At 37.6% G+C, this 12,500-nt stretch overlaps 2 protein-coding genes across 2 annotated transcripts in view; both read right to left on the bottom strand.

Annotated features, from left to right (window-relative positions):
• LOC145407126 (uncharacterized) overlaps positions 1-4,926 on the bottom strand; it is a 5,230-nt gene extending 304 nt beyond the window's left edge. The window contains exons 1-4 of the mRNA XM_080278144.1: positions 4,852-4,926; positions 2,491-2,562; positions 1,255-1,392; positions 374-415 (exon numbers count right to left, since the gene is read on the bottom strand). Coding sequence (XP_080134270.1) covers positions 374-415; positions 1,255-1,392; positions 2,491-2,562; positions 4,852-4,926 — 327 coding nt within the window. The remainder of the gene's footprint in view (positions 1-373; positions 416-1,254; positions 1,393-2,490; positions 2,563-4,851) is intronic.
• A 7,367-nt stretch (positions 4,927-12,293) lies between these two features.
• LOC145407025 (cuticle protein 7-like) overlaps positions 12,294-12,500 on the bottom strand; it is a 6,539-nt gene continuing 6,332 nt past the window's right edge. The window contains exon 5 of the mRNA XM_080278041.1: positions 12,294-12,380. Within this exon, the coding sequence (XP_080134167.1) occupies positions 12,294-12,380 (87 nt within the window). The remainder of the gene's footprint in view (positions 12,381-12,500) is intronic.

Here is a 12,500-nt window from a genome sequence, read left to right on the forward strand (position 1 = left end):
TCACACACGCACATGGGTATCAGAACACACGCATATGGTTATCAGAACACACGCACATGGTTATTAGTAAACACATACGCACAGTCATTACTAACACACACACACACACACACACACACACACACACACTTTATATTAAAGAACTCTACAGCTTTGAAATCATCGAAGGAAAAAAAAAAAACATCAATTTAACAAAGGGAATCCAGATTAAAATAGATTGAAAAAGATAGATAAAAATAGATATATAAATTAAGTCCATAGAATTATAGATGATGTCCAAACAAGAAATTTTTTTTTCCAAGATGATTATGTAAATTTTAAGGTGATTGGAAAAATGTATTTTTTTTTTTTAAGTGCTCTTGTTTTTGGTTACCTTGGCAACGTAGCCCTTGTGGTGGTCAGCGTGGTAGTCGACCTAATGGGGGGAGAGGAGGTCAGGTCAGGTCACTGGGGTATATCTTGATCTATACCCGTTTTACTCTAACTTGGCCCAAAATTACCATCTCTTAATCCTCAGTCTTGTAACAGTAGATTAGCACTAGATCACGATGCTAGTCACGAAGAAGTGCTATGGAAGGGATGTGGAGTGCTGTCTTTTTCTGCCACATAGCTACGTGAAATAAGCCACAGAAGGACGAAAAGCTGGGCCAAGTTAGAGTGAAAAGAGTATAGGAAACAGTATATTGGGTTTTTAATATTTGAATTGGACATTGTGAATTAATATATATTCCATAAACATAATTTTTTCATTGAACGATAAGATTGGAAAACAGGATGCTCTCATAATTCTGTATTTTCCATCGTACAGGTGAGTGATAAGCTGTATTTTTATAGATAAGAATAATACGACAAGGCTAGCAAAAAATAATACTACAAGGCTAGCAGATCTAAGATGTATTGATAGAAGCGTCCTCTCACTTTATCACCCCCTAAATTTTATCTCCCCCTAAAATTTTTCTTCCCTAAATTTTTTCTTCCCTTAAATTTTATCTTCCCTAAATATTTTCTCCCTAAATATTTTCTCCCTAAATATTTTCTCCCTAAATATTTTCTCCCTAAATATTTTCTTCCCCTAAATTTTTTCTTCCCTTAAATTTTATCTTCCCTAAATATTTTCTTCCCCTAAATTTTTTCTTCCCTTAAATTTTATCTTCCCTTAAATTTTATCTTCCCTAAATATTTTCTCCCTAAATATTTTCTTCCCCTAAATTTTTTCTTCCCCTAAAATTCCCTTAAACTTCAAATTTTTCCTACCCTCTGCTTCCGTCCGTCGGGCAGGTCAACGGTATAGTGACCCCAGACGCCCTTGCCATCGCTCTTCTCGTGTTGACCAAAGTGCGTGTGCTTCCAGTGGTCCTTCACGTGGTAGTCGAAGTGGTAGGGTAGAGGTTCCTGCGGGGGGCGAGGGAGGAGGGAAAATAGTAGTAGTAGTAATAGTAGTAGTAGTAGATGTGGATGTGTTAGGAAGCGTTAGGAGACGTGGTTTGGACATGTGAAGAGGATGGAGAGTGAGAGACTGACGAGGAGAGTGTATGTGATTGAGGTGGAGGGGGAGAGAGGGAGGGGGAGGCCAAGGATGAGATGGAGGGATGGAGAGGTATATGAGAGGGGTGTGGGTGAGCTGGGAGCAGGGCAATGATATAGCGGGGGACAGGGCGACATGGAGGCGATTTGTTTGTGGCCACCCCTTACGGGATTAAGGCGTCTGACAATAGATAGATAGGTAGATAATAGTAGTAGTAATAGGAGGAGGAGGAGGAGGAGGAGTGGTGGTGGTATTATTATTATTAAAAGGCGTGGTTGGAGTTTATTGCTCATATAATACCACTCAGGGATGAATGAGGCTGGTCACACTCATCTTAAATGTCAGGACCAACCCTTCTAGCCCCGGGTTCCTACGCTCCTCGTGGGGCGACATAAGATTGGATGATGGATGAATGAATTAGTAGTAGTAGTAGTAAAGTAATTGTAATCCACATCAGTACTAGGTGGATTTATGTGGGATTAATCAATAAAATCCCAGTGACTAACACCTTATTCTAGTGTATAAAATGATTAGAACTTTATATATATCTCAGCCACCCTAGCACTTCTTCGTGACTAGCATTGTTACACCTCAGCATTGAAGATGGAGAGGTGGTAATTTTAGGCCAAGTTAAAGTGAACATAGTCATCATCATCATCATCATCATCATCATCCAGACCTCCTTTCCCACCCTAGGGCAGGGTGAGGAGTAGCAATGTCCAGACAGCCCAAATTTGCCTAATCGAATGGGCCTCGCTTCCATTCGCTCACGATTCAAGCCCCCGGAATCCTGGCTCTCTCTGATACGCTAAAAACATTCACCACGTTCTGTAGCTTCACTTAAACGTATCCGATAGAGTCAATCCGGACGCTGCCACGTTAAAAAGTGCCAAAATCTCTGATCATGCACTTCTCACAGCATTCATAGTATAGTTATAAAATGATTTGAACTTTGTATTACTCACGTGATGATAGCCACCGGGGTCAGGAACGGGGTCAGCTAGGGTCAGGGCGGCTGCCACCAGGGTCAGGGCGAGCTGAGGAGACAAGGGAGGTCAAGTGAAGTCATGGGAGGGAGGAGGTGAAGAAAACACATGTAGGGATGAAGGATGGAAAAATTAACATGAAGGAAAGAAAATTAACATGAAGGAAAAATTAACATGAAAGAAAATTAACATGGAAAGAAAATTTAACATGAAAGAAAAATTGAAAAAAATTAACATGAAGGAAAGAAAATTAACATGAAAGAAAGAAAAACTAACATGAAAGAAAATTTAACATGAAGGAAAGAAAATTAACATGAAGGAAAGAAAATTAACGTGAAGGAAAGAAAATTAACATGAAGGAAAGAAAATTAACGTGAAGGAAAGAAAATTAACATGGAAAAAAATTAACATGAAGGAAAGAAAAATTAACATAAAGGAAAGAAAATTTAACATGAAAAAATTAACGAAGGAAAGAAAATTTACATGAAGGAAAATTAACAAGAAGGAAAGAAAAACTAACATGAAAGAAAATTAACATGAAGGAGAGAAAACGTGAAGAAAAATTAACATGAAGGAATAGAAGAAGAGATAAAAAAAACAAAACATGAAGCAGTAGTATGACAGAACAACCATCATAATCGAATAAAATGACAAAAATAAAACATAAATAAAGAATAATGGACAAAAACCCACATAAATAAAGAATAAAAAAAAACTAATGAAGGAAAAAAGTGACAAAAACTCACATAATGGAAAAAAAAAAACATGAAGGGAAAAAAGACAAAAAAAAAAAAAAAAGATTAAAAAAAAAAACATGAAGGAAAGTGACAAAAAAATCCACACGAGTGAAAAAACAAACGAAAAACCCACATGAAAAAAATTGACAAAAATCGACATGAACAGAAACAAAAAAATAATAAAAATAAAAAATAGTAAAAAAAATTACATGAAAAAATAAAGGAAAAAATAAATGGAAATAAAGGTAAAACAGATAGAACAGTGGATTAATTAGATCATTTTAAAATCAGTGACCCTTTAATTGCACCTTGGCTGACCATTAACCTTTCTAATTAACCGTGTAATGGCTCAGGTAATTATTTCATCATTAACAAGGCTAATGTGGTTAATCATAGGGGCCTTAATTACCCCATTAGGTGGACTTAAGCCGTTTTTAATCACCCTGGCTTGGACTGGGTTGGCAGAGAGGAAACTTTAGAGGATAGGAGGAAAAAAGTCTTCAATTACTTGGCGAGAGAGAGAGAGAGAGAGAGAGAGAGAATACCTCTGTACATGTATAATGACTAGTATTTTTTTTAAGGTTACGGAACATTTTTTCCATGGCGATTTATTTTCTCTATTACACCCCCATATTTTCGTATAATTATCTTTTTTAATAGCCACTGATGTAATTTTGGTTAGTAGCATTAAAAACAATATTTAGTTGTCAGGCAAAATTAATCTTTTTGAGAAGTAAAAGGATCTTAAAGCTGGCTGTTATTATTATTATTATTATTATTATTACTATTACTAATTATTATTATTTTATTATTATTATTATTATTATTATTATTGGAGGGAACAGTCTTCCAAGCTTCTAGCCTTTGTTTCCTTCTTCCTTGCATGAAAAAAAAAATCAACCTCTGTACTACTAGGTCGCTCCCCAGATCAGAAAAAGAAAAAAAAGAAAAAGAAAACTCAGCTAAAAGCGTCCTCTGGCTGAAAGGCAAAATGTAAAAAAAGAAAAGGAAAAACAGTGAAGGGCATAAAACTAATTCTGCAAAGCTTGGGAAAGAGGGATGGGGTGGAGGGGTATATGAGAGGGAGTGTGAGTTGGTGAAAGGGCAGCGTGATGGCGGTGGACAGGATGAGACGCTTCGTTTGTGGCCGCCCCTTACGAGATGAAGGCGTCTGACGATAGATACAGTAGAGTGATGGATGGGTAGATAAATGAATGGTAGAAAGATGAATGGATATAGGCAGATGAATGGACAGATTGATATACACCAGTAGTTTGTTGGTAATAATAATAATAATAATAATAATGATAATCCACTATCCCGGTTCGACCACACGCTGGGCTAAAACAATAACACGTTCCAATTTCGTCCCGAGTCACCAAAATCACCGTGTCACTAACTTGGTAAAACATTTTTGCTTGTGTGTTGTTATCGGAGGCTGGATCTGCTTCGGAATGATGGTCCCGAAGCTCCACTAGTCCTTATATACCTCCAGCGTGGGCACTGAGCATGACGTCACAAGTATGGCGGGAAAAATAAAATGAAAATAAAAGTGGATAAATTGGAATATTCGATTGGCGTTTCATCAAGCGACATCTGGCACCTCACTCCCTTCGCTCTGGCCCGGGATTGGCTGAGGGGAGGAGGTGGGCGGGGCGTAGTTGTCACCTCTCGCCATTACGCTTAACAAAAAATAAAAAATGTCGCTCTGATATTACATTTCCTCTGTTTTTCCATTGTTTTCTTGTGTGTGGGTATCGATGACGAGTGTGTGGTTGGAGGAGGGTGTGGTCGGGGCTTTGTCTGTGTGGGAGTTGCATACTGTTGCACTGAATCAACTTTTGCAACTATAAATGTATTCTTTTGAGTTGCAAATTGCCAGGAATGTGATCAGCGCCAACTTTTGCAATGGAAATTTGAGATGCTCGTGTATATATTTTTATGTATTAATTTGTGGGGCTGCTTCCTGTTTTTTTTTTTTTTTTTTTTTCCAAAAAATCTCATCACTTAACATCAATAAAAAAAAAGTTATTTTATATATTTCTTTGTACACATTTACGCATATATATTTAATTATTTTTTATTTGTATTTTTATTTTGCCTGGAGTGGAGAGGTAAATGAGAGAGAGATGTGTGAGCTGGGACGAGGGCAGCGAAATGGCATGGGAGAGGGTGACATGGAGGCGATTTGTTTGTGGGCACCCCAGACGGGATGATGGCGTCTGGATATAGAGATAGATAGGCAGATAAATGGATAGATAGATGCATTGGGTCATGTTAGTTTTATTTTCCGGATTATATTTATTATTTATTTACAAATCCAATACAGAATCCAACTCTTTGCCTTTATCTGTTAACATTTAATAGCGAAGTAAATAGGAGATAAGGGAGATAGTGAAGGTAGTGGAGATAAGGGAGAGAGTAGATAAGGGAGGTAATGGAGATAATGGGAGATAGTGGAGATAAGGGAGATAGTGAAGATAAGGGAGATAGTGGAGATGCGGGAGGTAAGGGACATAATGGAGATAAGGGAGATAGAGATAAGAGAGGTAGTGGAGATAAGAGAGGTAGTGGAGATAATGGAGGTAATGGAAATAATGGAGATAATTTCTAACTTTCAGTCCTAGTCGTCTCTCCTAACTTGAAATAAATCGAACTTTCAGACGATTTTCTCTCTCTCTCTCTCTCTCTCTCTCTCTCTCTCTCTCTCTCTCTCTCTCTCTCACACACACACACACACACACACACACACACACACACACACCGAATATCTCTGAAAGTATTATTCGCACGTATTAATTTTTTTTATATTATTGATTAGATATTTTTTTTTGTTTGGCCAAAAAAATGCATACAATTATTTTTCTTCTCATGGTCCAGTTTTTCTCTGGGTGAGGTGGCCAGAGTCCCGCTTTTAGGTGGGACAGTCCTGCTTTCTTGACGTCTATCCCGCTCTTTAAATTGACTAAAATGTCCCGCTTTTTAAATTGACTAAAATGTCCCGCTTTTTAAATTATGACTAAAATGTCCCGCATTTTAAATTATGACTAAAATGTCCCGCATTTTAAATTATGACTAAAATGTCCCGCTTTTTAAATTATGACTAAAATGTCCCGCTTTTTAAATTATGACTAAAATGTCCCGCTTTTTAAATTATGACTAAAATGTCCCGCTTTTTAAATTATGACTAAAATGTCCCGCTTTTTAAATTATGACTAAAATGTCCCGCTTTTTAAATTGACTAAAATGTCCCGCTTTTTAAATTGACTAAAATGTCCCGCTGTTTCAGCAAATTATCTTAAATGTCCTGTATTTCGGCAACTTCTGTTACATCAGATAAAACATGACCTTTTATGACGAATTAGTAAAATTATGCATAATCTAAACTAAATTAAATACCGAATTGTTAATATAGAATCTGTAATACTATACCCTTGGTCGGCCCATTCACCGTGCCGTATGCAATGTTCGGAGTTGTTTGAGACGTTAGTTTAGCAGCCTGAGGGTGAGGTGCAGCGCAGCAACAGTACCTGTCACTCGCATGTCAGTGTGTGTGTGTGTGTGTGTATATATATATATATATATATATATATATATATATATATATATATATATATACACACACACACACAATTTCTCATGGACCACACAACGCTGTTATTCCACGCCATTCAACGCCAGACGATTTTATTCATCTGAGAGAGGCATGGGAGGCGGAGAATATCAAAATTTGAAGGAAAGTTTTATCATCATCTTCACTTACAGAGAGAGAGAGAGAGCCGTCTTTAGGAGAGCCAAGGAGCGGAATCTATGCTCCTTTTCCCATAACGTGGCCCAGATTTTTTGCCTTTAGCAGCTTATTTCACGTAGCCTAGTGACCGAAGACAATACTATGGCTCTACATCCTTTCCACAGCACTTCTTCGTGACTAGCACATTGTAGGATTAGTCTGCTGTTATATTTAAGCGTTCGTGATGGAGAGATGGCAATTTTGAGCCAAGAAAAAATGGAGAGTATATGAATAATTGAACTTTTTTTTTTTTTTTTTTTAAGATAGTAAACCAGTGTAATATTAAATACCCTTTTTTATGGCGCTTCTTCGTGACTAGCATTATAATAAAAATGTAACTCTTTCCGAATAGTAGTACTCCAATATTACAGTATACCATATAAAAGTACTCTCACTGTACAGCCACCGCATTACATTTTCTTTGGTAGTACATGATAAGGCTCACTCTTGTAATTTATCTTTTTTTTTTTTTTTTTACTAACAAATTTAAAGACTTATGCTTGTATTTTTTTTTCTACTGTATTTTTTGCCCCCCCCCTTTTTTTTATTTTTTTATGTAGTATTGTGTTTCCTTAGTGTGTTTGTAAATGTAGTAATAGGTGCAAGGTAGGGCAGTGGATGTGGGGATGGCTCTAATGAATGAGGGTGAGAGTTGGAAGATTCCGGTGTTGCTGTTTGCTGATGATACAGTATTGTTGAGTGAAGATGAATGGGAGTTGCAAGGTTTGGTGAATGAATTTGGGACAGTTTGTAGGAAGATAAATCTGAAAGTTAATGTAAACAAAAGTAAAGTTATGGTGTTTGAGAGGAATGAAGTCACAGAGTGTACAGAGAGGTTGGATGGTGACGATATGGAGAATGTGAGTGCATTCAAGTACTTGGGTAGTGTGGTGAGTAAGGATGGAACTTTAGGGGATGAGGTGCGTGAAAGGGTACAGCAGGGAAGGAAGGTTGTTGGTACACTAAAAGCAGTGATGAGAAATAGGGAGGTGAGTATGGAAGTTAAGAAGTCACTGCATGATAGTATTGTGATCCCTACCCTGACGTATGGAAGCGAGGCGTGGACCTTGCAAGAAGGGAACAAGTCAATAGTGAGAGCTGTGGAAATGAGTTACTTCAGAGGAGCATGTGGAGTGACGTGGAGGGACAGGTTGACGAATGAAGAAGTGAAATAGTGTAGTGGGGTGGATGTGGATGTGGTTGAGAAGATTAGGAGAAATACACTTAGGTGGTTTGGACATATGGAGAGAATGGGGAATGAAAGACTGACTAAGAGGGTGTATGTAGGTGAAGTGGAGGGAGGGGAAGACCGAGGATGAGATGCAGGGATGGAGTTGAGAAGTATATGAGGGAGGGGGTAGTGAGTTGAGGGGAGGGCAGTCAAATGGTTTGTGACAGCGACTTGGAGGCGTTTTGTCTGCGGCCACCCTTTGCGGGATTAGGGCGTCGGGCCATAGATAGAGAGATAGACTAGTATGATAATTTTGTTAATGTACTAAGTGTGATTTTTTTTCGCCCATGTAATATGTCACTGTAACCTTTTGCTTTCATGTAGTCTTCCTGCTTGGCCTTCGTTGACAACGTTTGCTGTCGAGGTTTTTAATAATAATAATAATAATAATAATAATAATGATAGTGATAATAAGGGTAAATACTGTAATAATAATAATAATAATAATAATGTGATAATAATAAGGGTAAATACTGTAATAATAATAATAATAATAATAATAATAATAATAATGTGATAATAATAAGGGTAAATACTTTAATAATAATAATAATAATAATAATAATAATAAGAAGAAGAAGAAGAATTGATAATAATAAGGGTAAATACTGTAATAATAATAGTAGTAGTAGTAGTAGTAGTAGTAGTAATAATAATAATAATAATAATAATAATGTTAAATAAACTGAGAATCTAAATAAAATAAATTCCTTAGGGGCCGCGTGGACGGCGTTAAATAAGTAGCACAATTTTTCCTTCTGAGAGAGAGAGAGAGAGAGAGAGAGAGAGAGAGAGAGAGAGAGAGAGAGAGAGAGAGAGAGAGATTCCAGCCCAAACAAGCCTATCCTGTCCTAACCTCTCTCAACCCAACCTCACCTCAATTCTTTTCACCTGCCCGGAAATTGTTTTTGCTTGTCCAGGTAATGAGGTTGTAATTACAGGTGAGAAATACCAGACGAAGGTAAAAAAATGGTTGATTATGTGTTTTTATGGCTTTACGTGTTGTCTTAAATATTTGTGTACCTGTGTGTGTGTGTGTGTGTGTGTGTGTGTCTCTCTCTCTCTCTCTCTCTGTCTCTCTCTCTCTCTCTCTCTGTCTGTCTGTCTCTCTCTCTCTCTCTCTCTGTCTGTCTGTCTCTGTCTCTCTCTCTCTCTCTCTCTCTCTCTCTCTCTCTCTCTCTCTCTCTCTCTCTCTCTCTCTCTCTCTCTCTCTCTCTCTCTCTCTCTCTCAGGCATTCCACTCATCATTCCCAGGCCCCAGGCGTAACTGACAAGGCTAACACTCAAACATTGTCTCAATCTGCAACATACAACCGTCGAATGTACAGGCAAGGTCCCTTTTTCACATAAACTTCGTGGAAATTTTCTTCCCTTTTCAGCTTATTTCCTGTATCTCAAGGGCAGAATAAGGCCATACTTCGGCTCTTCGCCCTTTCCACAGCACTTCTTCGTGACTAGCACCATATTCTAGTGTTAATCCCTTACCACATCGCGGTTTTGAAGACGGAGAGAAGGTAATTTTAGGCCAGATTATAATGGACAGGGTATAGGAGTGTAATTAGGCAAGGTACTGTTAATTTTAATAGTCACCCTCAGCAGGTTACATTTTCTGCGAGATGAGAGTGATGGCCAGACTTAATCCTTCCCCCATGCTGGAGATGTACGAGTATGGATTTGTGTGTGTGTGTTCGTGCGTGCAGTGATAACGACACGCAGGCAGTGGCGGCTGACAGTCCTTTATCCTGGTTCTCTCTCTCTCTCTCTCTCTCTCTCTCTCTCTTAAAGTGAACCGTGGCGCAAGGATCCCGTAGATTTTTTTTATTTTCCCCATATGAATTACCGTACAGTATATTATTATTATTATTATTATTTATTTAATTTTTTTCAAATTTTTAAAAGCCATGTTTGGTACGGAAAATTACTTCTGAGTCAAAAATAATATTGAAATGGCTTTAATTTTTACGATATTTAAAACGGATTTATTAATGAATGAGAGAGAGAGAGAGAGAGAGACAGAGAGAGAGAGAGCAGTCCGTTTGCCTTATAGTGAAATTGCTGTGACTTCTATAGCACTTCTTCGTGACTAGCACATTTCTTTTGTTGCTTATTTCACGTAAGCGGCATATTAAGGCAATAATGTGACTTCCGTAGCACTTCTTCGTGACTAGCATCGTAGTATTATATTATTATTGTTATTATTATTATTATTACTGGTACAATTAATGTTTTCACCATTATTATTATTATTATTATTATTATTATTATTATTATTAATATTATTACTATTACTGGTACTATTAATGTTTTCACCATTATTATTATTATTATTATTATTATTATTATTATTGCCTTACTACTTCTACTGCTCCCGGTACTACTACTGCTACTATTACTACTACTACTGCTGCTACTACTACTACTGCTGCTACTACTACTACTAATTATTACTGCATGATGATGATGATGATGGCGATTATTATTATTTATTGGTTTACTACTACTACTACTGTTATTATTATTATTATTATTATTATTATTATTATTATTATTATTTTTATTTATTATTATTGTTGTTTGTCATTATTTTATTATTATTATTTATATTATTATTATTATTATTTATATTATTATTTATATTATTATTATTATTGTTGTTTGTCATTTTTATTATTATTATTATTATTATTACCCACAAAGGCATAATAGAAACAGCGTTGGAAAGAGCCTGACAGTTTAAATCGCCCCCGTGAAATTAATTACAGGTAAGTCTCATTAGTCAGGTATCGCTGTTTATAATTCAATTTTGCACCGCTGAGAGAGAGAGAGAGAGAGAGAGAGAGAGAGAGAGAGAGAGAGAGAGAGAGAGAGAGAGAGCTGGGAGGGAATGCGATAAACAAAGGATATGAGAGAGAGAGAGAGAGAGAGAGAGAGAGAGAGAGAGAGAGAGAGAGAGAGAGAGAGAGAGAGAGAGATGAACTTGGAGGGAAGGAGATAAACAAAGGATATGAGAGAGAGAGAGAGAGAGAGAGAGAGAGAGAGAGAGAGAGAGAGAGAGAGAGAGAGAGAGAGAGAGAGCTGAACTGGGATGGAAGGCGATATGCAAAGGATGAGAGAGAGAGAGAGAGAGAGAGAGAGAGAGAGAGCTAGGAGGGAAGGCGATGAGCAAAGGATGACAAAGCAAATGTAATCTAATTTTTATGCTTGTGACACGTACGAGAGAGAGAGAGAGAGAGAGAGAGAGAGAGAGAGAGAGAGATTTATAATAATTTCCAACATAATCCCCCTTTTTTTTCCATAATAATTCTTTTTAAAAATTCACCCACGCCCAATTAGGGGATAATTATAGAGCCTAATTACATAGCAATTATAATTTATTGTACAAAAATATAGTAATTATTATATATATAAAAATTCGCTGCATCGTCCTGTCGTTAAGAGTATAATGGTAGGGGCAGATGGCGGTAGTTGTGGTAGGAATGGTGGTAGTTGTGGTAGGGAATGGTGGTAGTTGTGGTAGGAATGGTGGTAGTTGTGGTAGGGAATGGTGGTAGTTGTGATAAGGAATGGTGGTAGTTGTGGTAGGGAATGGTGGTAGTTGTGGTAGGGAATGGCGGTAGTTGTGGTAGGAATGGTGGTAGTTGTGGTAGGGAATGGTGGTAGTTGTGGTAGGAATGGTGGTAGTTGTGGTAGGAATGGTGGTAGTTGTGATAAGGAATGGTGGTAGTTGTGGTAGGGAATGGTGGTAGTTATGGTAGTAGGTTTTGGTTGAATTTGTGGTTGTGTGGTTCACTATGGTAGGTACTTACAGGAAGCACTTAAGAGGCCAGTAAGTGCCATTATAGTAGTAGTAGTAGTAGTAGTAGTGTGGTAGGTACTTAACAAGAAACAGGGCACTTAAGTGTGTTATAAAGAACAGTCATTGGAGTGGAGAGGCCTTGTTAAGTGGCTACCAGGTGTGTGTGTGTGTGTGTGTGTGTGTGTCCCTTTAAGTGGTAGAATGCTAGTAGCGAAGAAGTGCAGTCCGTCAGTGGTAGCCGTAATCGTGAGACTTGAAGAAGGTAGCTGGGGGTCCGTAGTACTTGGGGTGCTTGGCGTGTCCGTAGTAGCTCACCTGGAAGGACAGGTTAATTACAGGTGGCGGGAATGGGCAGGTAACTACGAAATTGGGAGTGAAGGTCCGTAGAGTTTTTATGAATGAGGATAGGTAGACTTGATTTATGAATGAAGATGC

The sequence above is a fragment of the Coenobita brevimanus genome, chromosome 72 (genome assembly GCF_032717465.1).
Source record: "Coenobita brevimanus isolate Jiangsu-jjx chromosome 72, ASM3271746v2, whole genome shotgun sequence".
NCBI lineage: Eukaryota > Metazoa > Arthropoda > Malacostraca > Decapoda > Coenobitidae > Coenobita > Coenobita brevimanus.